At 50.5% G+C, this 24,060-nt stretch overlaps 4 protein-coding genes across 7 annotated transcripts in view; 2 read left to right on the top strand and 2 right to left on the bottom strand.

The window, feature by feature from the left end:
• The window catches only part of UTP4 (UTP4 small subunit processome component), a gene marked incomplete at its 5' end in the record, with an annotated part of 33,107 nt that extends 32,644 nt beyond the window's left edge, over positions 1-463 (bottom strand). Inside the window, 2 exon segments of the mRNA XM_082436065.1 lie at positions 264-400; positions 403-463. Coding sequence (XP_082292191.1) covers positions 264-400; positions 403-463 — 198 coding nt within the window.
• Positions 358-9,046, top strand: CHTF8 (chromosome transmission fidelity factor 8; the record flags this gene model as incomplete). The annotated part of the gene is made up of 4 exons (XM_082436139.1): positions 358-468; positions 7,992-8,049; positions 8,317-8,434; positions 8,822-9,046. The coding sequence occupies exons 2-4, from the start codon at positions 8,027-8,029 to the stop codon at positions 9,044-9,046; spliced, it is 366 nt and encodes a 121-aa protein (XP_082292265.1). The 5' UTR covers positions 358-468; positions 7,992-8,026.
• Positions 9,043-11,496, top strand: DERPC (DERPC proline and glycine rich nuclear protein; the record flags this gene model as incomplete). The annotated part of the gene is made up of 2 exons (XM_082436081.1): positions 9,043-9,364; positions 10,996-11,496. The coding sequence occupies 2 exons, from the start codon at positions 9,043-9,045 to the stop codon at positions 11,070-11,072; spliced, it is 399 nt and encodes a 132-aa protein (XP_082292207.1). The 3' UTR covers positions 11,073-11,496.
• Positions 11,488-24,060, bottom strand: part of HAS3 (hyaluronan synthase 3) — a 25,571-nt gene continuing 12,998 nt past the window's right edge. For 3 of the 4 annotated variants that reach the window (XM_082436080.1, XM_082436079.1, XM_082436077.1), the window contains 3 exons: positions 19,463-20,098; positions 16,095-16,196; positions 11,488-15,278 (listed from right to left, as the gene is read on the bottom strand). In XM_082436080.1, coding sequence (XP_082292206.1) covers positions 14,355-15,278; positions 16,095-16,196; positions 19,463-20,098 — 1,662 coding nt within the window. In that variant the 3' untranslated portion in view covers positions 11,488-14,354. Of the gene's footprint in view, positions 15,279-16,094; positions 16,197-19,462; positions 20,099-23,229; positions 23,792-24,060 lie in introns of those variants that run through there. The other variant, XM_082436078.1, reaches the window with a different exon arrangement.

The raw sequence follows: 24,060 nt of genomic DNA, 5'->3' as shown, positions 1-24,060 counted from the left end.
CCCCTTACTCGTCTCCTTTCAAGGTGAGGAACACGTCTGCAGAGCAGACGCGTTCGGCCGGGCCGGGCTAAGAGTGCGTACAAGGCGCGCGCGAGGGCTCCACCGCCCCTTCCCTCTCCGGGGATCTCCGGAGTAGCCCCCACCGGCCTCGGCACAAGAGAATCGGCGAGCTCCGCCGGGCGCCGACCTGTAGCAGGCCTCACCCGCTCGAACTCCCCCCACCCCGTCCCATCCCTGCTCCCCACGCCCCTTCCCCAACTCACCAGCGGATGGGCTAGCCACTCTCGGCGCTCGCCTCTCTCCGCCCCGGCCCCACGTGCACGCGCGCTCGCGTGCTCTGCCCCGGAAGTGCTCGCGCCGCAAGGCCGGAAGTGCGCAGGCAGTGCTCGCGGCGGCGGCGACGGCGGCGGGAGGTTCGGTTGTCGCCCGTTGGCCGCGCGGCGCCGCGCTCGGCGGCCGCCATTGCAGGTCAGGCCGCGGGCAGGGAGCGCGGGAGGCCGCGGGGAGCGAGGGCCGAGCCGGGAATGGGGACGAGGGTGCGAGGGAGCGGGAAGCTAGGGAGCTGGGGCCGGGCGGGGCACGCGGCTCGAGAAGAAGAATGGCGAGCCGAGGGGCGGGGAGCGGGGGAGCGGCGGGCGGGGGAGGGGAGGTCGGGAAGGGGGAGGGGAGCGGGGAGGGCCGTGCAGAGGTGGGGGCGACCCAGAGGGGCCCCCTGGTAGGAGGGCCGGGAATTGTGGAGAAGGGAGCAATGTGGAGTCGGAAGGCGGAGGGAAGGAAGGGAGCGAGCAGGGCGGAGCGGGAGAAGGGCGGAAAGAGTGGCCGAGCGCGGGCGGAGGACGGAGAAGGGGGCGGCGCGGGCCGGAACCTCGAGGTATGTGCGGAAAGGGGCTCTTCCCTGGGTGGGGAGGGAATCCAGCACGGGATGCTTGCGAGAGTGGGGTAGAACTGGAACCCAGGAAGTAGCGGGAACATAAGAAATGGGACTTAGCGGGGGATAGGACTGTGAGGTTCCTTCAAGGGGACATTTTAAGTCGTGGGGGAGAGGCTGCTGGGAGCGGTAATTGAGAGGGTGGTTGGAAGGAAGAGAGTCTGGAGAGTGATCCAGCTTCATTTGTGGGCGGAGTGAGAGACGAGAGAAGAGTGGGGTGGAGTCGGGTCCTGGAGGAGAGAAGTACTTAAGAATTGAGGGGGGGAAATAAGGAACGATTTGGAAAATGAGGGTGGTAGAGGAATAACGTTTAAAGACTAATCTTTGGGAGGAGGATGAACAGTTTGGAAAGAGTATTCCGGGGGGTTGGGAGGTGGAGGAAGGCAGTTGAAAGAGTAGTTTCCTTGGGAGGTAGGAGAAAGGGTTAAACAGCTTGGTGAGCGGTTCTAGAGATAGTCTGGGGGTAGTTTGTCGGGGGGGGGGGGGCGGTGGTGGGAAGCGGATGGAGAAGTCCCAGAAAGTGGGCGGGTATAGAAATAGGAAGTGTTTGTAGCTCAAATTGAAGGGAGGGGAGTGGGTCGGGGAGAGGGTGGAGAAGATGGGGGCTGGTGGGAGGGGAATCCAGTACAGAGGGAGACCTCAAGTAGAGCTATAAAGGAAGGGGCTTTGGGGAAGATAGGGTGCCACAGCAGTAGGAGGAGGAAGGGTAGAAGGGGCTGCAGAGTAGCAGAAGATGGAGAAAACTGGAGTAACTCAGATCGACTGAAGCCATCTTTTCTACCCATTGTCTACAAATACCAGTAATTGATTCCCTCCATCATGGGAATCTTAAAATGTGATGGGAAAGTACCACATGTATGCATAGTGTCCACACACGTTTTTGAACCCACTCTTCACTAGTGAAAAGTTTGGAAGCATTCAGTTCCACCTACTCTCCATGGCCCCTTTTTGGAGGAGAGCAAGCTTCTCATTTAGAAACTGGATTTTAGCACTTAATGACATAACATAAGCCTGTCAAGAGACAAGATCTTCCCTTTGAAACTTAGACTCTCCCCATCAGTCACAAAATCACAACACTGCTAATAAAAATAATGTATTGAGTTGTATATAAAAGTTCCTGAATTGTTCATTTGATGGAAAGACACACAGAGAAATAGTTATCATGCTTAGAGGAAAAAAACGTTCCAGAACTTAATCCCTGAAGCAGTTTGGTGAACCCTGACTGCCATATTTGAATTGTTCTCCCATTGTGTAAACTTGATTTTATTCTAACATGCTGCTTTTATAGGATGTTTTAGTCCCCTGTAAACATTAAAATAATAAGTACACAGTAGTATAAAGTCATTCTATTGGACATGTACTAAGAAAATGCCATGTTCCTCCAGGTAATCAATAGCTTGACCCTAAAGGTTTACCATGTTAGGTACTGTGCTGAGGACTTTACATTCATAACTTCATTTAATGCTCACAACCACCCTTTGAGATGGGTTCGCTTTTATGCTCAATTTATTGGTGGAGAAACTGCAACATGAGATTAAATTACCCCCTGTCATACGCAGGCTAGATAAATGGCAGAATCACAGAATCCAGGTCTGATTCAGTTCTCACTGAATCCCTAAACACAAAGAGTAGTTTCTGGGACCGAATAAGAACTCAGTAAATGCTAGTTGTTGGCCCAGTAATTTGCAAACATTTTGTGTCATATATTTAATTTTTTTAAATAAAAATGAATTTTTAAAAATTAAGAATTGTAAAGTTAAAGCCTTTATTCCGTTTAAAAAGCAACAAAAAAAGAAAAGATGAAAGGGCCAATGTTTATTACAGCTAAATGTTGTATAGCTGTAATAAAATTAATTATGTGTAGTTAGGTTAAACCATTGAGTCAAAGCCCCTGTTTCAGTGAAAGCTGCATATTCTGTTTAATACGATACATACCACGCTTTCTTCTGCTACATTTTATTTTGGGGGCAGTTACCATCATGAGGATCATTGCTCATGATGTTCTCTGTAAGACCTTAGTAATATTAATTTAACGACTCAGAAACCAATGGATAAGAAATTTTGTAGGAGGTTAGATGAATCAGTGACAAAGAATGTGCTCTGTTCTTTTGACTTATTTTGCCTTACGCAGGCAGGAAACAGGTTTAGGCTGTAGTTTTGAATCCTGGAGGTAACCTTGAGTACATCTCTAGGGATTTCAGAAACCTAAATCTCATCAGTTGGATATGATGAAAAGCAGGCTCATTTGTTTTGAGTTGCCTACCCCACAGATGTGTTAGTTACTTCGGTGGCAAGATGTAACATCTTCCTCATAGGTGGTTTATTTGCCATCTTGTGGGAGATGTTATGAGAAAGGCTAATGTTTGTAAAGCAAGTTCCTATACTCATGTCCTGCATGAGAAGGGGCTGTGTGAGAGGACTGCAGGACAGGCCGGATTGTGGAGGAGTTAGAATTCACATTCCCTGTCTACCACTTACTAGCTGTTCCACCAGTTACTTAACCTTTAGCTTCTCTAAGCCTGTTTCCTCACTGTAAAGTGGGAGTGATAGTACCTGTATCATAGGATTGTTTTCAGGATGAAAAGAGAGAATCCAGATAAATGTTCAAAAAGGTTTAGCTATGTGAGAAATGAAGGTTTTTGTATTACAAAGATAATGCTCTGCCTGAACTTTTCTTCCTAATTAAGAAATTGTGGTGGCACTTTGATTTTTCAGGTTTTTAATGACTTTCAAAATGACAGTTAAATAAGATGTATCCCAGATTTGGTCTGATTTCAGACAGACCTTTTGAGTTTTGATTAGGGCTCCCATTGTGAGTCTTGGTTGATTCTGAGAATGTGGGTTCCTTTGCTGTTCTGTGGTTTGTTCAGGGGTCTTGAAGTCATCTGGACCACTGTCTTGAGAAACAACAGTGTCTTGACTTTACTCAGGATCTCTAAAGTAACTCCAGGTCTCAAGACTGGGGATGATCTGGGGCAACCTCAGATATTTCTAGAAATTTCTTAGATAATATTTCTAGAAATCTTGAAGTCCCCCACAAAGGGGTTTTTTTTTTTTTTTTTCTTTAAGGGAAAAAAATAGTTAAAACATACAAAGTGCTTTTTAAAAAGTTTCGTTTACATAGCTAAAGTCATTTGACTAAGTTAGGAATATAGAACTTATGTATTTAGTTTGTTTAGCTATGTAAAGGCCCCAAAAATTGAGTAGTAAAACATTTCCCCCTTTTGTAAGGGGAGGGGTAGGGAGTCCAAATAATTCATTGCAGGGGAAAGGTGTTTGGTTTTTTCCACACCTTCCTATCTCTCCAGGTCTCCAAGTCTGTACTGTAATTGTGGCCTGAGAGACTCCGCTCTGAAATATATTGAATTTAAACATCTTTTTGAAAAGTGGCATCAGTTCTTCCTGGCTGTACAGGAACTTGGAATTATTATTCTTCACCAAAGACCAGTTAGTTGGTCCTAGCTAAATCTGGGATTAAACTCAAGGCTGTTGAGAGTGAGGTGCTCGGCAATCTCTTCCAGTGACTCCTTTTAGTGTCATGATTTGATATGGTGCATTCATCAAACCGTGCCTTCAGATGTTGCTCTTGATAAAGCTGCAGTTTCTACACAAGCAATACCTTAGAACAAGCACTTAGAAATTGCTCTGCTTATTTTTAAATGTTCGAATGAGTTGAGACTGAAGACTTAGAAATCTTTTTGTTATACAGAAAATTTTCATTATAATGTTACTTGTTACTAATAGGATTTGACTTGTATTATACTTCACCTCCTTGTTTTCCTACTAACTTTTTCTGCCTACTTTCAAGGGGATGAGGACAGATTGGGCTGCATGTTCTCATTATCTTTTTTAGTCATCTCCACACTAAGTGAAATACATATTCACTGTCACCTCCATCAGGTGTGTTATCAGTGACGTACTCAGGTATACATACCTACTCTTGAGAATAGTTGCCTAAAGCAAGGAGCAAGAAGAAGAAGAATCTGATTCAGCCAATGGGATATTTTAAGGTGCTAAAGTAGAATTTTAAAATTCACCAAAGGGATGCCTTCCCCTACATCACTTACTAACTTGGTAAATACACCCTCGTGTACATAAATATAGCCATATCAGTCCACAGGTTCCTGTGAGCTAGACTCTTGTAAGCTGGGTGTGAACTTCATTTGTATTCACATCTCTGGCATCTCATTAGGTCTAGCACAAGTTTTTAGGGCACAGAATTCTTATTTTTACAAGAATTGCTAGATGTCTGCCAGTATCAATAGGTGTACTCAGGCAGGGCCTCCTACATAAGTGGATAGAGAGCTGTGTATGCTCATTGAAGCACGGCTACAAGTATGGAGGTGCAGCTATTCTGACCCAGCTACCAGGCATCTGTTTTCCTTTATCCACTTAGGCCACCGTTTTTTCTGTTTTTTTGTTTTTGTTTTTATTTTTTGGCTGCGCCACGCAGCTTGCGGTATCTTAGTTCCCTGACCAGGGATTGAACCCAGGCCCACAGCAGTGAAAGCGCTGAGTCCCAACCACTGGACCACCAGGGAATTCCCTTTAGGCCACTGTTTTGAATTCCTGTTCTGACAGGAGGCTGTCGAGGAAATGGGGAATGCACTGAAAATATTTCTACATCCCCTTTGCCTAAACAGTCTGCACATTCCTATCTCAAACACGTGGTCAGAGGTCTTAAAGATTAATCTCCTTCCCTGCCATGATTTTCCTAAAATTTGTATCTGTGTGAACACCCTATTACTTCTCTGAAACCACCTGTATTTTACACTTATCAAGGAAAATATACTGTTTCATCAGTCATAAAAAGCTTATTTACAAGAACTCTTTCTCAATCTATATGCATTTATTAACCTTTAGAAACTTCACAACTTCAGTTTCAGTTATTGAGCCTTTTTTGATTCATGGCTAAAATGTACCTACCATTCTCTGAATTTTACTCACAATTATAGTGTGGAAATGCTGATTTATTTATCCCATTCTTTAAAAAATTAGCTATATGTTAGTCTTCAAAGCATTTCCACATTTTTTTTTTTAATTTATTTATTGGCTGCGTCGGGTCTTCATTGCTGCATGTGGGCTTTCTCTAGTTGCAGCGAGTGGGGGCTACTCTTTGTTGCGGTGCGTGGGCTTCTTTGTTGCGGAGCACGGGCTCTAGGCGCGCAGGCTTCAGTAGTTGTGGCACGTGGGCTTCAGTGGTTGTGGCTCTAGAGCGCAGGCTCAGTAGTTGTGGCGCAGGGTCTTAGTTGCTCTGCGGCATGTGGCATCTTCCCGGATGAGGGCTCGACCCCGTGTCCCCTGCATTGGCAGGCAGATTCTTAACCACTGCACCATCAGGGAAGCCCTCCACATATGTTTTATTTGGTCTTCATGATAGTTAAATGAGTCAGACAATCCAGGTTTTAGCCCCATGGTCATTAAGTGACTTGTGTATGATGACACTGAAAGCGTTCCACACTTACAGGCTGGAACCTGAATTTAGGCCTTCTAATTCTAAATTATTAGTCTCTCCTTCAAGAAACTTTGGAAGAATATTAAAAGTGCTTTTGATTGTTCTGTTGATGGTGGAGGTGGGGCCTTCTTATCTGTCAGAAGACCTTTGCCCTCCTGAGCCAGTGTATTACGTGTTGTCAAGTGGTACCACACCTGGTACTGCTACAGCAGGTCTGGCTTATTCAAACATGACTTCTTGATTCAGCTCTTGCTGAATGCATGTACGCAGTGCCTGCCTGATGCCTTCATGTCTTTTTATTCTCACTTGGTTTTCTCCTTTGAGAGGGTATTGATTATGAGTGTAAAGTTGGATGACCTAGGTTCTTGTGTTGGCTCTACCACCTGCTAGCTGTGTGTGTACACATAAAGCAAATGTATCCCTCAGTAACTTTATCTGCAAAATACGGATAAGTCCCTATCTCAGAGTGGTTGAATGAGATACCACCCATGATATATATGCACAGCATCTGATTCATAGTAAAAATTGAATAAATATTAGCTGCTCTTTATATTTGAATTTGAAGTCCAGTGATTGACCAACCTCATGTTTCCAAAATGTGTTTGGTGCTCAAGAATAAGAGGTTCTGCTGTCTTACAGGGCTGCTGGCAATATACTTTTCACTGGAGATCCAAAACGAAGATTAACATGTCAGTAAGGAAACCTGTTTAACTTTAAGCAGGTGTTTGCTAATCATGAGCACAATTATAATTCCTATTAACTTGCTGTTCTACAGTTGGTAAACACTAATCTGATAACCTTCCACTAGGCTCCATCTATTCATTGGAAAGATTTGTACAGAAGCTATAGTTTAGATCCCCCATCCCTTCAGTCTCCCCATTAATCTATGCTTCTCAGGAAGACAAAATACAAGAAGCCAGTTGTTTCAGGAAAAAATGTCCCATTTTAACTCATTCTTGTAGAGTGCCGCAAACTTGCCACCAGGTGGTGCCATTGTATAAAACGAAAGTAGATTGAGCGTTGGTGTCCTTAGTGTCTAAATGATGAAAGATGGGCAAAGTGTTTGATGAGAATCACATCAGAAATCAGCTTACCGTTCACTAAAGTTGTCTGGAAGACCTTTTCCGTTCTCTTGGCTTTTAGTTAAAAGAGATCATTTGAACCTTGAAATATAAGATAACCAAAGTGGCAGACATGAAGCTTATGTCATCACCAAAGGAAAAAGTAAAATCTAAAAGAATTCCTTAGTTTTTTAGAACCATGCAGAATGGAAAATATAATATCCTTGAGAAAGGCAATTTAGCATACTGGCCAAGAGTGTGGGCTCTGCAGTGTATGTCTTGGGTTCAGATCCTGGCTTGTAGACTAGTAGCTATGCGACCTTGAATGCAGTTGTGATACTTATTAACTTTCCACACTGTAGTTGACCCTTGGTGATCTGAAGCAATTTTATATGTACAATGTCAGTTTAAAAATTTTACATGTTATAGAGTTGTTAGGGGATTGAAATTAAATATGTCTAAAGCACTTAGAAAAGTGCCTAGCACACAGTAAGTGACAAATGTTAGCTATTGTTATTATCCTAAAGAAATTCTTTTTCCTCTACAGCTTATTTTCAGTTGCTTTTTAAAGACGGGAAGCTCATGGTGCAGATCATTATTTCCAGGTAAGTACCTTTTGAGACTTTTTAAAATTTAGCTTGAATGATTAGGGCTATATAGGTTTGAAATTTCCCTGGAAGAATTGGGGTCCTTAGGTGCATCTTGCACAAATCCTTGCATTTCAATTTCTAGTTCAGTGTCTAGCACTGCCCAGTTTCCCAAGAATTCGTGCTCAACAAAGAGATCTCTTGGGCCTTGAATGGTGGTGTAGGACACTATTATTTATCCTTCACCCCTCCAAAATATTGTAACCGCCAGCCCTTTGCTTGCAGTGCTGGGGCTGGAGGCCTGGCAGAATGGGTGCTGATGGAGCTACAGGGGGAGATCGAGGCTCGCTACAGCACTGGATTAGCTGGAAACCTCCTGGGAGACCTACATTACACCACTGAGGTGAGGGGACTTTTCTTTCCCTGCCTAATGCTTCAGGAAAGCAAGCTACACCAAGGTGGTGCTCCCAGGACCCAGAGTGAGGACTGCCCTCAGGTTTGTTATTCAAGGTCTAGCTAAGCCATTGCTTGTTCTCCCCCCACCTCTGCAGTAGCAGGGAAATTTAGCTTTGGGGAATCTGGAAAGGTCACAGTTCTAAAAGTAGAAATTCTCTTACTTGGGGCTAGAAAGAATAAAAAGGATATGAGGGTGGGTTGTCCTTCGTGGCTTCTCAACAGTGGTTGAGGGAGTGGAGGTGCCAGCATTGCCTCCCAAGAGCATCTCTAGAAGGCACCTGAATGTTACGACCTTGCCCTGAACCTCAGGCATCTCATTCTTGTTCTGCCAAAGGGAATCCCTGTGCTGATCGTGGGGCATCATATCCTGTATGGGAAAATCATCCACCTGGAGAAGCCTTTTGCCGTCCTTGTTAAACACACTCCCGGGGAGCAGGATTGTGATGATCTTGGCTGCAGGAGTGGCACCCAGTACCTGGTAACAGCACTCATCAAAAACAAGATCCTTTTCAAAACTCGCCCCAAGCCCATTATCACCAACGTCCCCAAGAAAGTATGAAAGAACCCCGGATTTTCCCTAGAGAGCGGCCAACTCCTTGGACTCGTGCTCCGCTGCCACCTCGAGGACGGATGGACAGTTCCCTGGGACCACAAGGGGGTCCTGCTTTAAACACAGGCCACCCGCTGGGTATGAATTCAGATCCCTTCCTTATGGCAACCGGCTCTCTTGGTGGAAATTTGGCCCCATTTCCAAGGAACCCGTCTCCTTTTCCAACTTCGTCAGGCTCATTGGCTTCAAATCCAGCACCTTTCCCTGCTGGTGCTCGTGACCCAAGCATGGCTTCTTTTCCAAGAGGGATGAATCCCACTGGCACAGGTGCAGTTTCTTTCCCAAGGCCGGGTGGTCTCTTGGGCCCAAGCCCAGGGTCAGCTCTAAATCCTAGAGCAGGGGCTCTTCCAGGCCCAGGGCCTCTGTCTAACCCAAGGTTAGGGGGTCTCCCAGGGCCAGGTCCTATGTCCAACCCAAGGCCAGGTGGTCTTCTGGGAACAGGTCCTGACCCCAGAAGTGGTGGCCCCATGGGTCCTGGATCTGGACCCAACCTGAGAGCAGGTGTCCTGTTGACTTCTGGGAATGGTCCTCCCAATCCTAGACCCGTTGGCCTGGGCCCCGGACCAAGTCCCAATCTGAGATCAGGCTTTGTAGGTACAAACCCTGCCCCAAGGTCAGGTATGTTTCCAGGCCCAGGCCTTGGGCCCAACCCAAGGTCAAGTGGCCTGGGCCCAGGCCTTGGGCCTAACCCAAGGGCCGGTGGCCTGGCTCCAAGCCCTAATTTGGACACCAGAGCAGGTGGCCTTTTGGGCACAGGATCTGGTCTTAACTTAAGAATGGCTGGACCTCAAAGCCTAGATCTTGCACCCATTCTAAGAGCAGCAGGTCTTTTAGGAGCAAATTCAGCTGCTTTCTCACAGTCTTCTGGAAACATGGGCACAAGCCCATCTTCCATGGCCAGAATACCTGGCCCCATAGGCCCAAACTCGGGTCCTGGCTCTCGGGGAATTGGCCTTCCAGGGCCAAATCCATCTCCCATGTCGAGGGCTCCTGGCCCCATTGGCCCTAATTCAGCTCATTTTTCAAGGCCCGCTGGCCCCATGGGAGTAAATGCTAATCCTTTTCCAAGGGGGACAGGTTCAGGGGGATTGAACCCAGTTGCTTTCTCTCAGTCTTCTAACACATTGGCTTCAAACCCAGTTAACTTCCAGAGGTCTGCTGGCCTCCAGGGCTCAAGTCCGGCAATTTTCCCAAGAGCCTCTGGGCCACTAGGCTCCAACCCAGCTAACTTTCCAAGGGCCACTGGTTTACAGGGTCCAAGTCCAGCTACCTTCCCAAGGTCTACTGGCCCATTAGGCCCTGGTCAGGTTACTTTCCCCAGGTCAGCTCCTGGGCCCCTAGGCTCTTCGCCAGCAGGCCCTGTGGGTATCAACCCAGCTCCTTTTGCAAGGCCAACTGGGACCCTGGGTCTAAACCCAGCTTCCTTTCCAAGGATGAATGGCCCTGTAAGCAAGACCTTGGTCCCATTTCCTAGAGTGGGGAGCCTCCCTGGCACAAACCCAGCTGCTTTCCCCAGACCAGGGGGTCCAATGGCTGCAATGTACCCAAATGGAATGTTACCCCCTTAAACACCATTTTCTCTCCAGGACCACCTTGGTTTCCAGGCACTGTGGTTCTGGGCAGGGGCTGTGTTTTAGGTGAAAGGGTAGATATGGAGCTACAGTCTGAAGTACATAGCTGGGGCTCAAGTTCAAATGAGCCTTTTTCCCCCCTCTGCGTCTTTCTTGACTGAAGGTGAAATGTTATCTGTGGGACATGGACTTTGGCAGGTGGGAATGATCCCGCCTTTCGAGAAGGAATCTCCAGCCTTCCAGAAGCCTGCTGTGCTTTTGTCCCACAGCTTTCTGCCCCTTGTTTCTTACTAGTTTCTTGAATTGTTCTTGTGGACTTTTCCTCAGGGATACATTGGCCTGCAGGTTCCAATTCATACGCGGTCCCCTGCTCACCACTGGAGAATCAGCTCACTGCTGTCTAGAAATGTTGCGTTGGTGAGCGGACCATGCTTCAGCAGCACTGACCTGGTCACCCTCTACTGCCATACCTTCCCCTGGGGGCTGGAACACAAAACAGGGAAGTGCAACCACTTCAGAGAGCCACCAAATTTCTGCTTGCCTGACCGGGCCTGCAGCTCCCTTCTCCTGGGACTTACTTAGAGGAAGCCAGGATCAAGGCTCCACTGCTCATCCCACTCCCTCTCCACTGGTACTCCCAATCAAAGAACCTCAAAATTCAACTGATGTGGATGGGGTTATGGGAATTGGGGTGGGGGTGGGGGGAATGAAGGGGAGAAATCACTGTGCTTCGTTCAGCCTGATGTGAAAGGATGGTTGGTGTTTTCCTGCATTGTACCTTTTCTTACTGTTTCTTTAATAAATGGGACGAGAGGGCTGTTGATTTCACTCCCTTTTTATTACCTGTTCCACAGGGAAGGAAGTTTACCCACTGCTTTTCATTGTTTCAGCTTGGCCACAGTCCTACATTACCTTCCAGATAATGACATTTTCAAGGAGGAAGCAAGCTTTGGTTTTTAGCCTTAGCTGGTTAACTAGGGCTCACTCACTGGCTCGTAATTTCACCAAAAAGACCCCGTCCACTCTCTACAATGAAAAATTAAGCCACCATAGGTGTGCAGTTATTGAGGTAGACCTACTGTATTCCCCAGGTCCAGAGGCAGCTGTGACAACTTACCTGCTTCTGAGTTCCACCGGAATTTCCTTGGCAAACCTAGTTCTTCCTCAAGTACCAATCTTGAAACTGGAATAAAGAGCTAGCTTTTGTTAAGTACAAGGAGGGAGGGAGGAGCTCAGAGGTACCAGCATTATGTGAGAATCTTTATTTTGACAAATAAGTGCAGTATAAAAAATCTGACCTGAAAGTTTAAAAAAAAAAAAAAAGTAAAAATAAATACGTTTACAAATTATTGTAGAAATAATACAAAAGAGGATTAAAATTCTCATTGAGGAAAAACCAAAATGTGTCCAATTGTATAAAGGCTCTTCCCTTACAAGAAACGGGAATAAAGCTGAAGACCCAGTTTGGTTTCGCTGCTGAAAAACGTACAGAATAACTTAGAAAAACCAGTTGAGGTCAAACGTTGTGGGCCCACTACTTGTACCTGCCTACTCTTGATCTGGAGAAGGTTGACTGTCACAGAGCAAGGCAGAGCTGATGGTAGGACAGCCAAGAGTTCTCCATCTGGGAGTCCATCCTACATTAACCTTCAAGTAAAAGCTGAAGTAAAACAAGCCCTTAGTGAAGTCTGAGCTCTGCAGTTGGCTGACCAGATTTCTTCCATTGTAGTGCTCAAAATAGTTTACTTCTTGGCCAGCAAAAACACGGAAGAGCCTGGAACAACTGCCTTCAGCAAATGCCTGCCGCCTCTTCCCAGCCTTCATGGATTAGGCCTGATGTCAACCAGCCGTCGTCTTCTTACAAACTCAAGGTCTGTGTGATGCAGCAGTGTTCGCTGCAGCTGGAAAACCCCTGAGTTCATGGGAGATGAAGGGAAGCACCAGGGTTTGCCAGTCTGGCTCAGAGCACACTTTGTTCCTTCGTAGGAAGCACCTGGGCACACTAGAGGCTTGCCCCCTCGACTACTCTCCACCTTATTGCTGGTTCTGAGGGCTCAGCAGGCCCCTCTGAGAGTGGATGTTTGGCGAGAAAGCACACTTGAGCAAGCAACCTCTTAAGTCAAAGGCTTAGTCAATATCGCAGTTTTCAAACCCAAGAGCTCAGAACAGTCTGTGGATTGCAAATCTGTAGACAATGGCCTTCCCTCACTCCCCCTCCAAAAAAGAGGGAAATCAAACAGCGTCGAGAGGCGTGAGAGAAGAGAAGAACCTTAGGATTTAGATACCAATTCCATCTCCTAGTTTGGTTTCTGGACAGAAGCAAGCAAATGCAGTAGTGACTATCCACAACTTGGCTGTAAGAATTCCCTGGAGAAGCCACTGAAGAGAATGGACAGTCTCAACGATGACCAGCTTGGATTGAGGGTTCCCTTAGGGAACACTGAAAAGCTTTCCATTAGAGGTGATTGTCAGCAACCGTAGCCTGAACGTCATGGGTACTGCTCGGCTGCCAAGGAATCTGTCCAGGCAGTTCCAAGACTGTAGCCAGTGTGGTCAGAGGCTCCTCATAGTTTTTCCCCACGTGCTGAGGGCAGGCTTGCCTATTGCAGAGGGGCCTGTGAAGAGTCCAGGCTCTGTGTCACTCGCCACCTTGAAAAACTTACCTGATGAGGAGGAGGGTGGAATAGGTGACTATCACTGTGAAGTGAAGCGAAGCGAAGTGAGGAGGCTGTTTTAGACTCAGTCGGAGGTGAATTTGAGAGCGGAATTCAGGAGTGTACAGGTTGAAATACCCAAGCCCTCACTTCCTTTCTGAGCATGTTGGGGTTTAATTTTCCTGGTAGATGACGAAAACATTTTACCTCCTCAGCAGAGATCACAGACAAGACAATCTAGATATCTGGGCAATTTCCAGGTAGAATACATTCAGCTCAAGGCCTCCATAGAGCCTTGAGCTATGGCCTTTAGCACCACCACCACCGTTTGTTCCTCCTGGCAAACTTTCCTTTTTAACATATATATAGACACACACACTTCACACTTAAAAGCAGTCCAGAGCTAACTCCCTGCTAGTTTGGCTCATCCTTGGGATGTTGAGATGTGGAATGCAGTACTTCACATAAGAAAGCACCATTCCTGGACCCTGTTTTCTGACGCCCAAAGATCAGGCTTCTGGGCCTTGTATTTCAGGCACAATCTTATTGCATTGATAACTAGATCGAGGCGGGGACATGTTAACTAGCTGGCCCAGATCTCAGAAATTCTCCCACCACCTCTGATTTTGTTCAGGTGGGCTAAGAGAACCGCTTCCCACAGGCCCTCCTTGCTTACTCACCCATCAGAAGCTGCCACTGAATGGAACTTATTGTTTGGTTTAGCACACTTCTGAGTTCCCTCTGGATCTCAGGGGAGGAAGTGGAATCTTGCCCAGAGGCCACCGTGTGCACAGAGGCAAGCAGACAGGCGGCCTGAAAACATACATGCCTCCTCCATCACCCTGAGCTGGACTTGCCTCTAAGCAGAGCTGGCCCAGGCCGTACTACAGTCACCATTCTTTGCACTTCACATTTGTCCTTTGGACCATTAAAAAACTAAAACAGCACTCCCTCCTCCCTCCCACCCCATCTTCTCCATTCCCCTTCCCTCCCTTACCCATTGCACTTTTCCCGCTCTGCTTGAGGGCTACGTCACACCTCAGCAAAAGCTAAGCTATACTGCTCTGGCTTCTTCCCGCATCGCCGGGCAATGATGGCCAGATACAACATGAGGAGGGCCACCCAGTAGCAGCCGTACAGGATGGCCCCAGAGACAAGGAAGGCTAGCTCCGTCTCACTGAACAGATCCTGGCAGTAAGCTGTGTAGGCCAGCCCCCCAAGGAGGACTGCCACCCAGATGGACACAGGGATGAGGCCAATGAAGTTCACCACAATGGTTTTTCGACCAGAGGTACCCCAGCCAGACTTGTTGATGGTAGCAATGGCAAAGATCTTGGCTGGCAGGAGGCTGGACATATAGAGAAGGGAGTAGAGTGACATGAAGATCATCTCTGCGTTGCCCCGAAGGAAGCAGGCGTATGTAGCCTTGATAATGCCCACCAGCTGCACTGTCAGCAGGAAGAGAAGAATGTTCCAGATGCGGCCACGGTAGAAAAGCTGTATGACCGTGGCGATAAGGAAGAAGGGGAAGAAACCCGTGACCACTGATTCGTAGGTCATCCAGAGGTGGTGCTTGTGGAACCACAGAGAGTTGTAGAGCCACTCGCGGAAGTAAGACTTGCTCCAGCGGGTCTGCTGGTTAAGCCACCGGAGGTACTTGGTGGGGGTCTCTGTGAGGCATTTAGAGCGAGCTGTGTACTTAGTCCTGTAGCCGAGACTCAGGACTCGGTTGGTGAGGTGCCGGTCATCCCCAAAGCTGCACTTGCTGCCTAGGAACTTCTGATGGTACCAGTCCTCCAAGAATTGCTGAAGGAGGCTGTTACGGTACATGCCCAAGGGCCCGCTAATGCACTGCACACAGCCAAAGTAGGACTGGCAAGCCCGCTCCACGTTGAAGGCCATCCAGTACCGCACACTGCTCAGGAAGGAGATCCATGAATCATATTTGTTGAGGATCTGCAAGGGAACCAGAGATGCTGGGCCTCCTTGCCTGAGGACATGAGCCCCAGGAGACAGACACCAGAGACCACGAGGCCTCCCTACACCCCAAGTTCTGGAGCCCATTGCTCCAGTTCCTGGCCGTTGAGTCCTCGCCCAGCCAGAGCTGGGAAACCAGAGGCTCAGAGGAGGTGACCATACCCAGTCACTCTCCCCAGCACCAGCCCCACCTCTCCTCTGTGTCATCTGCACCGACTGTCCCAATGAAGTTGCTCTAGCAGTCAAAGCCACCTTCAATCTCAGGAGGCAGCCTGTGGTCATGGCCAAGAGAAAGGCTTGAGAAAGAAGCAGACACCCCAGCCACCCATCCTGACCCTTTCTGCAGTTGGAAAGCTTGGGAAGACATGGTATGTTGCCAGCAGTACCCTTGGAAGAAGATCTGACCCTTTATTTGTACCATACTGCCCGGAGCTCTTCAGTGCAACGTCCCTAAGAGCAAGGGTTTCTCAGGGGTCTAACTTCGGAGTTGCTTGCTGCACCATTGGCCAAAATGGAAGCCCCCTCCAGGATGGATGGCCTCAGAACACTGTGCCCCTCCCAGCAGCATAGGCTCTCTATATACCTGTTAAGTGATTTCTCCCCACTTAAAAGAACAGGAAAGGAGTTGGGTAGCAGGTGAGCCCTTTGATACCATTGAAAACTGTCAAAGAGGAAACACCCCTCCAAAACACTAGGAAGTCAAGATGCCCATTTCCCAAGCATATCCAATTAGATTAAGAAGCAGAAAGAATCCAGACCCCCCCCCTCCCCCAGTAATCCTTGGTTACTTCTTACTTGGACATCTCCCCCGACTCCTCCTACTTGGGGGTCCTCCTCCAGGACTCGAAGCATTTCAATGGTGCAGGCTGGATCCAGCACAGTGTCAGAGTCACACACCTGCAGAGGGAATGCACTGTCAGTCCATTTTGACCTCAGGTCTACACACACACACACACACACACACACACACACACACACACACACACACACACACACACACACACAACCCCCTTTCACATGATACACTTCAAGCCACTAACAGAGAAATCTATGCTAAATAGAAGGGGTGAAATGAATAACAAAGGAAAGTAAGAAAACGAGTTCAGGTACCAGGCTTGATAGCCACTAGACCGAGAGAGAGATCTCCGGGAGACTTTCAGTGCTGGGCCCAGAAAGGGAGAAATGCTTAGCACTGGACAAATCTTTAGCCCCTTACAGAGCCAGGCTCCTCAGAAGTGGTCTTAAAATATTTCTCAAAATATTATTTCTCTTCAAAATAATATTTTTTCTTCAAAAAGTCATTGAAATCAGATGACAAGCATTGTGGCTAGACCAGGGCCAGCAGACATTTCTCAGAAGGCCAAGAAATGGCTCCTGCCAGAGGCTACTGCCCAAAGCTTGCTCATAGGATTATTAAGAACAGGGTCTTCCCTGTTTTCAGCCTCTGGCCTCTTAGACAACCAGCCTAAGTGGAGGGTGTATTTAGCCCAGTCACAGGACCTCTAATGAGGCTGCCAGGCCTTCTGTGTTCTGTTGGCCAAGTCTCCCAGATCAGAGCACAGCATGGCCAAGGGCTGCTCTCACGTAGATTCTACTCTGGATGGGCCTGGAAGCTGGCACCAGCTACCTCCAATCAGGACCTGGATCAAATCCTGCCCACCTGCCTGCCTTTCCTAGGGAGACTCCTGGTTTATTTCTAACAGGTGGCCTGTTATTGTTATTAGTTGAACCTGGGCTACGAACACTTACCCTGGTGGCTGATTCCTCTGTTTTCTAGAAAATTTAGATGATACAGAAAGCCCAGATAACCACTGAGTAGAGGAATTGGTTTCCTGACCCCTGACAGAGCAAAGAACAGTATCCACAGATAAGCCCAAACCCTGTTCTGCAAAAGCCTAAAATCCTTTTACTAAAGTTGCTGAGAGCCCATTAGCCTTCAGGAAGGGGGCTGCCCTCTACACTCCAACCCTATGCTTTCTCTCTCCACGTTGGAAGACTCAGTGGCCATAGACAAGCAGCAGGAGGCAGAGGGGGAACCAGGCAGAGCCATCACAGCCACTCCCTCCTACCTGCACAATGACACATCCTTACAATCCTGGCCCAGACTGGGAAGGCCCCAGGGAGCCTCAGGCCAGACTCCCAGAGCCCCCTCAGCTTATAGGCCAAGCTTCCCAGGGCTGCTGGTCTCAAGACTACTTCCTGCCATGACCCTATCTCATTCCTCACGCTGCTTGGCTTCCCTCACCCCAGGGAGGTCTTTCCAGCTGAGCAAGGTTAGGAAAGATAGAGCTCTTGGCTGCCTGAGTTTCCCCACTGGCTGGAGCAGGGTTATCTCCCGAAGAGAGAAAGACACCTTCAGCAGGGCTCATGAAGACAGGCAGAAACCCAGAGTGTTCAATGACTGGCGCCCAGGGCTGCCCCAGGCAGTGAGCCCAGAGCCGTCAAGAGAAAGGCTGGCTCAGGTGCATGAGCCTATCTGCTGATCCACCAGAGCACAGAGGAAAGGAGGAGGTGTGGTAGAGCAGGTCTGGGGGGATCCTGTGCTTCAAGGGAGTAGATGACAGAGTCACGACAGCTTGAGCATGTGCCACGGCTCAAGGGCTTTTTCTAAATCTTCTGAGTCCCCAGGCAAGTCTCAGAGGCCCCTTGACCCTAGGTGAACTGCAGAATCAAGAACTGTCTCACATCCCTCCCTCTCCAAGGCTGAGAAGGTCCTTGGGCCTAAGAAGACAGAAAAAGACAAATATGCCAACTCTCACTGCAACTTTCTAAACAGCCAAAAACAAAAAATCTGTGGCAAGCTAATTTTAGGTGGGTACAGTATAGAAAATTTGAATATTGGAGTACGCAACATGCTGTCAGCAAGACTGCTGGCACGTAGTTGGGCTACTGCAGCAGCCGCTATCCATTCAAGCGATAGAGAAGGGCAGGAACAGAGGAGTGGACAGTGGATGCTGGACCAGAAATCTGGGGTCCTGGGTGTCAGTTTCTACTTGGTACTGAAATGCATGACCTCTCATCAGTTTTCTCTAGCTTCTGTTATTTGAAAATTGGAGCAGGGGACTTCCCTGGTGGTGCAGTGGTTAAGAGTCCACCTGCCAATGCAGGGGACATGGGTTCGAGCCTGGTCCGGGAAGATCCCACATGCCGCGGAGCAACTAAGCCCGTGCGCCACAACTACTGAGCCTGTGCTCTAGAGCCTGCGAGCCACAACTACTGAGCCTGAGTGCCACAATAACTGAAGCCGCGCACCTAGAGCCCACGCTCCTCAACAAGAGAAGCCACCACAATGAGAAGCCCGTGCACCACAATGAAGACCCAACACAGCCAACAATAAAATTAGTTAAAAAAAGAAAAAGAAAATTGGAGCAATGTTAACCTTGTCAACATAATAAAATTTCCAGGCTGGTGTCAATGCCTGGTTTGGCTGGAAGCTAGGCAGGGTCTGTTCAGGGTCCTGGCCCTGCCAAGATGGCTGCAAAATCGGGCTGGGGGATGATTCGCACGTGTCCCTCCACCTCACAGATAAGAACTTGACACCGGGAAGAGTTGGACTTTTTAGCCCATAACTAAAACTATTTGAGTGCTTTGGAGCATGTTTTTTTTTTTGCTCTTCCCCACACTTCTTTATGAAGAGGCTCATCCCCATGTTGCCAATATCGAGGCAGTATTGCACAGAGGACAAGGACAGACTGCCGGGGCTCAAATCCTGGCTCTGCACCTTACTGCCATGTGACATTAGGCAAGTTACTTAGCCTCTCTGTGCTTCAGGCTCAGTTTCTGTAAGTGGAAATAATAATAGTACCTATCTCCTAGGAGTATTATGAGGATTAAAAGAACTAAAATGTATGAAGTGCCTACAACAGTGTCTGGTATAAAGTAAATGCTATACACTTTACACTCATTTGCTATTACTGGGATACCAATCCATAGACCTGCCCAGAGTCACAGAGCTAAGTAACAGCAGAACCAGGATTCCCTCCCAGGTCTTTTTGACCCCAGGACTGCTGTTGAGAACCATGGTGCCTACTGCCTTCTTAAGTGCAGAGGAGGAATGTGCACAACACAAAGGGCCTAGACTGGACCTAAAAGTCCCCAGGAGAGTATGCCTGCCTGGCTGGACACATCCACATGTCCACACACACCTAGGGAGGCACGCTTACCTGGATGTAGTCCACTGAATCACCAAGGGCCTTGAAGGCCGTGTACATGACCTCTCGCTTGCCTCCCCACTTCTGCATGATGCACGAGAAGGTGCTGGCCCGCACCACGTTGCGCACGCGGTCCATGCCCTCCTGAAGGCTGGCCTCCGTCTCGCCCTCACCCGCCTCATGGAAGTTGCTGCGCCACACAAAGAAGCCGGCTTGCTCGGTGCCACCTAGCACCTCATGGAAGATGTCCAGCATGTAGGCATCCTCCTGGCGATTGCCATCCACCACCATGACCACCTTGAGGTCGGGGAAGGCGATGCGCTGGGCTGAGCGCAGGCACTTGCGCAAGTAGTCGGGGTCCTCCTGGTATGCAGCGATGCAGAGCGCCACAGAGCGCCCCAGCGGGGAGGGCAGCTTCAGTGGCCGGCCTGCCCGCCGCATGCGCCGGTGCTCCAGGAAGGCAAACAGGCTCTGGATGAGCAGGTGCAGACCCAGGATGGCACCGTACAGCCCGAAGGACAGGTAGTGTTTTTCTGTGTGGATGAACTGGTAGCCTGTCACATAAGCTGCCAGGATGCCACCCAGCACTGCCAGGGCAAACAGGCTGGTGCCCACCACACGCAAGGCTGTTGTCAGCTGCACCGGCATCTGGTGGGAGAAGGTGGGAGATGTGTGTCAGGCGGAGGCAGCATCCCCGGTCAATGGCAGTGGGGGCATTTTCTCTGGGCCTGGCCCAGAACCGGGAAAATGACCCACTAATAAAAACAATGACCATTTATTGAGCATGACTAAGACTGTAGACTCAGAAGCCAGACTACTGGGGTTCAAATCCCAGCTCTGACACTATCTGTGTGACTGTGTTCTACCCCTTAGTTAATTCATCTGTAAAATGTGGGTTGCAGCACTAACTTCCTAGCATCTTTGAGGATTAAATGGGTTACATATGTAAAGCACTTAAAGTAGCATTTATTATTGTTAGACAAACCAAAGCCAGAGAGAGCTGTGTGATACCTAGCTGGTGGCAGAACTGGGATCTGCCTGACCCAAAGCTCTCATAGGCAAGCTTCAGTAGGGGTGAGCCTGAGGCCAGAGGAAGCTCTGAGCACCTGAGGGGCCACGAAGAGGGAGGAGGGGGGGGGGCAGGGGCAGGTAGGCAGCCTCTACCTGGCCTATACCCACTAGGGGATTACACCAATGAGGCCCATGAAGAAAGTGGGGAAGGAAAAGATAGGAAACAGAGATGCCAGAGGAAAAAAAGAAGGAAACAGCTTCCCTTTCTCAAAACAGCTAAATCGGTAAGAGAAAGTTTCCCTATGTTCTCTGCTTTCTCACCTTTTTCTCATTTATTTGAGAGGCAGGAAAGAAAGGGAAAGCAATCAGGAAAAGCAGACAAGGTAAAGAAGAGGAAATGAGCGCTGGGGTGTGGACGGCCCTCCTGGAAGCCCAGCACTGGGGCACCAGAGGGAACTGCAGCCACCACTGCAGCGGCCTGGGAGGGGTGGCTGCCTGGGAAGCCCCATCTACTTGGTCCTAGCGCCCACATGGAATCTCTGTCCACGTCCCCCTGCCCTGCCACTCCTGAAAATGCTGCCAGGTTTTGTTTGCAACTAAGTCAGGGCTCCTAGCATCTGCCCAATTGGAAATAGCTTTTTTAATGAAAAGAGCCTAGCACTCGGAACCAGAAGTCTTGTGCTTGAGACACAGCTCTACTACCTCCTGGCTGCCTGACCTTGCCCAAATTCTCTGGGACTTAGCATCCCCCCCAGGAGGGGTTCCAATGGTTTCTTGCTCCATAGGTCTCAGGTAAATCATTTTACTGATTAGTAGCCCTGAAAGACTACCCAAGTGGGGAGGTGGATGGGGATGGGAGAAGGCTGATGAGGCCAGCTCCCTGCCCTCCATTCTGAGGCCTTCTCCCCATCTCCCCTCCTTGCCACCTGCCTGATCTGGAGAATCCTGTTTCCTCCACCACCACCACCACCCACCCTTTGCAGACAATGAGGTTTCACTTACAAGCTTGCTCCAAGTCTAAGTCTCACTAAACCCAACTCCTGACCCCCACCTCAACACAAACACACTTTCTTGCCGGGGGTCTGTTCCCCTGCCACCTCTCACATAGGAGGGGTAAGGAACACGCAGTTAGTGCCTCAATCAGCCGGAGACTCAGGCCTCAGCATTCCAGCAGCTTCGGTCCGGAAAGTGCTGTTGGCAGCCTCGCCTCTCCGGGAAGCGCGGCCTCTGGGCGCTCTGCCCCGCCGTCCCGGGGAGCCTGCCGCGTACTTCCTCTGCACTCCCGTCCTTCCTTCTCTCCCCCGCCCCCCCAGCCCGCAGCCATCGCACGCGCTTGCGGCCCAGGGGTCCCTAGGCCCTGCATCCACCGCCCAGGAACGCCCCCGCCCCCCTCTAGAGCTCACATGCCATGGGGGCGCTGCGGGCACTACTGCCCGCCTGCTCTCTGGGAAAGGGCAGGGGGCGCCGAGGCCAACCCAGCGACCTGCCGGGCGCTGGCGCCCCACCTCGGTGCAGTGCCGGAGGCGGTGCCCACCAGGTTAACGCAGCCGGGAAGGCACTGGCCAGGCTTCTCGCCCACGCCAGAGCCTCGCCTTCTGGCGAAGGCGGTGCCGGCCACACCCACGTGCGGGTTTCCCAAGACCCAGCCTGGAAGGAACGGAAAACCCAAGGTATCAGTCGACCCAGGCCTCACTCATCTCCTCGGGGGCCCCAGCTACCTTGGCAAAGTGTGCCTGCAGACAAAGACGGCGTCCCCGGTGTCGCCGGCCCCCTCCTTTCCCAGGCGGGACACCCTCCTCCCCTGCTCAGGAAGTGGAGACATTACCTCGGCACCCCTACGCCACACAGGACCCAAGAAGGTCCCGCAGCTGGAGACCCCACGTGCAATCAGGCGCTGGTGCGGGGCTCTGCCTCAGGTGGCCCTGCCCAGACAGGGGGCCGTGTCACCCCCAGGCCGGTGGAGGGAGCTTCTTGCCCCCCATACCCTTCGCTCGGAAGGGATCCACGAGAGCTCGGCCCCGGTAGGCTAACGCGCACCCGGCTTCAAGGGCAAGAGGTTGGGGGCGCTCCCTAAGCCCTCCCCCCACCCCCAGAGATGAGGGAAAGAAAAAATCCCCAGACAAGGATGCACGCCGCCAATCTACTCCCAACACTTTGCGGGGCTGCCCAGTCTGCAGCCTCTCCAGCTGACAGGTGCGCCCTGCTGCGGGGCCCACACGCGTCGGGGTGGAAACTTGCGCGCGGGGTAGGGGCTCCTTCCTTTGCGCCCGGCCGCCCTCCCGGCCCCTCCGAGCCCGCAAGGGAAGGGGAGCCCAGGCCGCGGGTACGTGCGGCCGTGGCCCGGCTGACCCGCAGAAACCCGGGCGCCGAGCATCTCGGTGCCTGGACAGGTGCGAACCCCTGGGCGGGCCTGGGGCAGGGAGAGACTCCAGCCAGCCTCGTGCCCCTCACCGTCGCCCGCCTCCCAATCCATTCACAAAACAGGAGCCACAAGGGAGGAAGGGAGGAGAGGCTGGAGAAGGAGGATGGAGGAAGAAAGGGAGGAGGGGTCAGCGGGGAGGGGGCTGCAGGAACGGGAGCCGGGAAGCTTGGAGATGCCGCAGCCCTCAGCCCGCCTGCCGGCGCTGGACGCCGCGCCCGCACGGCCCTGGGAGCCGGCGGGGTCCGCGGGGCTCAGCAAGAGACACCCCTGGAGCCCGGCGCGCCCGGGTACCCCGCGCAACCCGCCCCTCCTAGGCAGCCGGCCGGCCGGCCGGGCCTGCGCTCACCGTGCCGCCGGCTGCCCGCGCTCCGGTGCTCAGCAGGCCCGCGGCGGCTCCATGCCCCTCCTCCCGCTCCTCGCCGCCGCGCCTCGCTCCACCGTGCGCCGCCGCCACCGCGCGCTCCGACTGAAGAGCTCCGGCCCCGCCGAGCCGCCTTTAAGTACCGAGCGCGTCCCCGCCGGGAGAGGCGCCCTCCTCCGGCCCTGGGGCCGGGAAAGTTGGGGAGAGTGGGAGGGTTCCCCCGAGGGCCGCGAGGTAGCACCTCCTTCCCGGCTCGGCCGGAGGTAGCCCCACGCGGCCGGCGGGCGGTGGGACGCAGGGTCCCGAGTGCACGCGGCTACTCCAGTTCGCAAAGACTCAAGAGTCTCCGCACCCTCCGAAACTGGGTTCCCCAACCGGGGCCGAAAGCCGAGCTCCTCCGCGCTCGTTCCGGGACCAACTAACTGCCCAGGGGGAGGTGGTCATTGTGCTCAACCTAGAACCTGAAGCGTAGTTAACTTCAGTATAACCCATAAGGGCTTCCAAAATTGTGACTCTCAGTTGCCCCTCCTCTGCAAAGCAGGCGAGCGGGTAGCGAAGGGACTGTGCGCTGTATAGGGTACTCCCTAAAGCCCAGAGCCCAGAACCCTCCTGCCGGCCAAAAAAAAAAAAAAAAAAAAGGCGCAGAAGAGAATACTTGTTAAATACAAAAAGACTGGTCAAAGGTGTTAACAATTGTGAAATTGTGACAAGCTTAACTTTGAATCCCGCAGTGGGGCGCTGATGACTTTAAACGCTTTTTCAAAAGCTGCAATGGTTTTCCAAGAACCTTGGAAGTTCCGGTGTCCTAAAGCCAAA

This window comes from Balaenoptera physalus (genome assembly GCF_965194825.1).
Source record: "Balaenoptera physalus genome assembly, chromosome: 19".
Lineage (NCBI taxonomy): Eukaryota > Metazoa > Chordata > Mammalia > Artiodactyla > Balaenopteridae > Balaenoptera > Balaenoptera physalus.
This window is presented reverse-complemented; position numbering and strand designations above follow the sequence as displayed.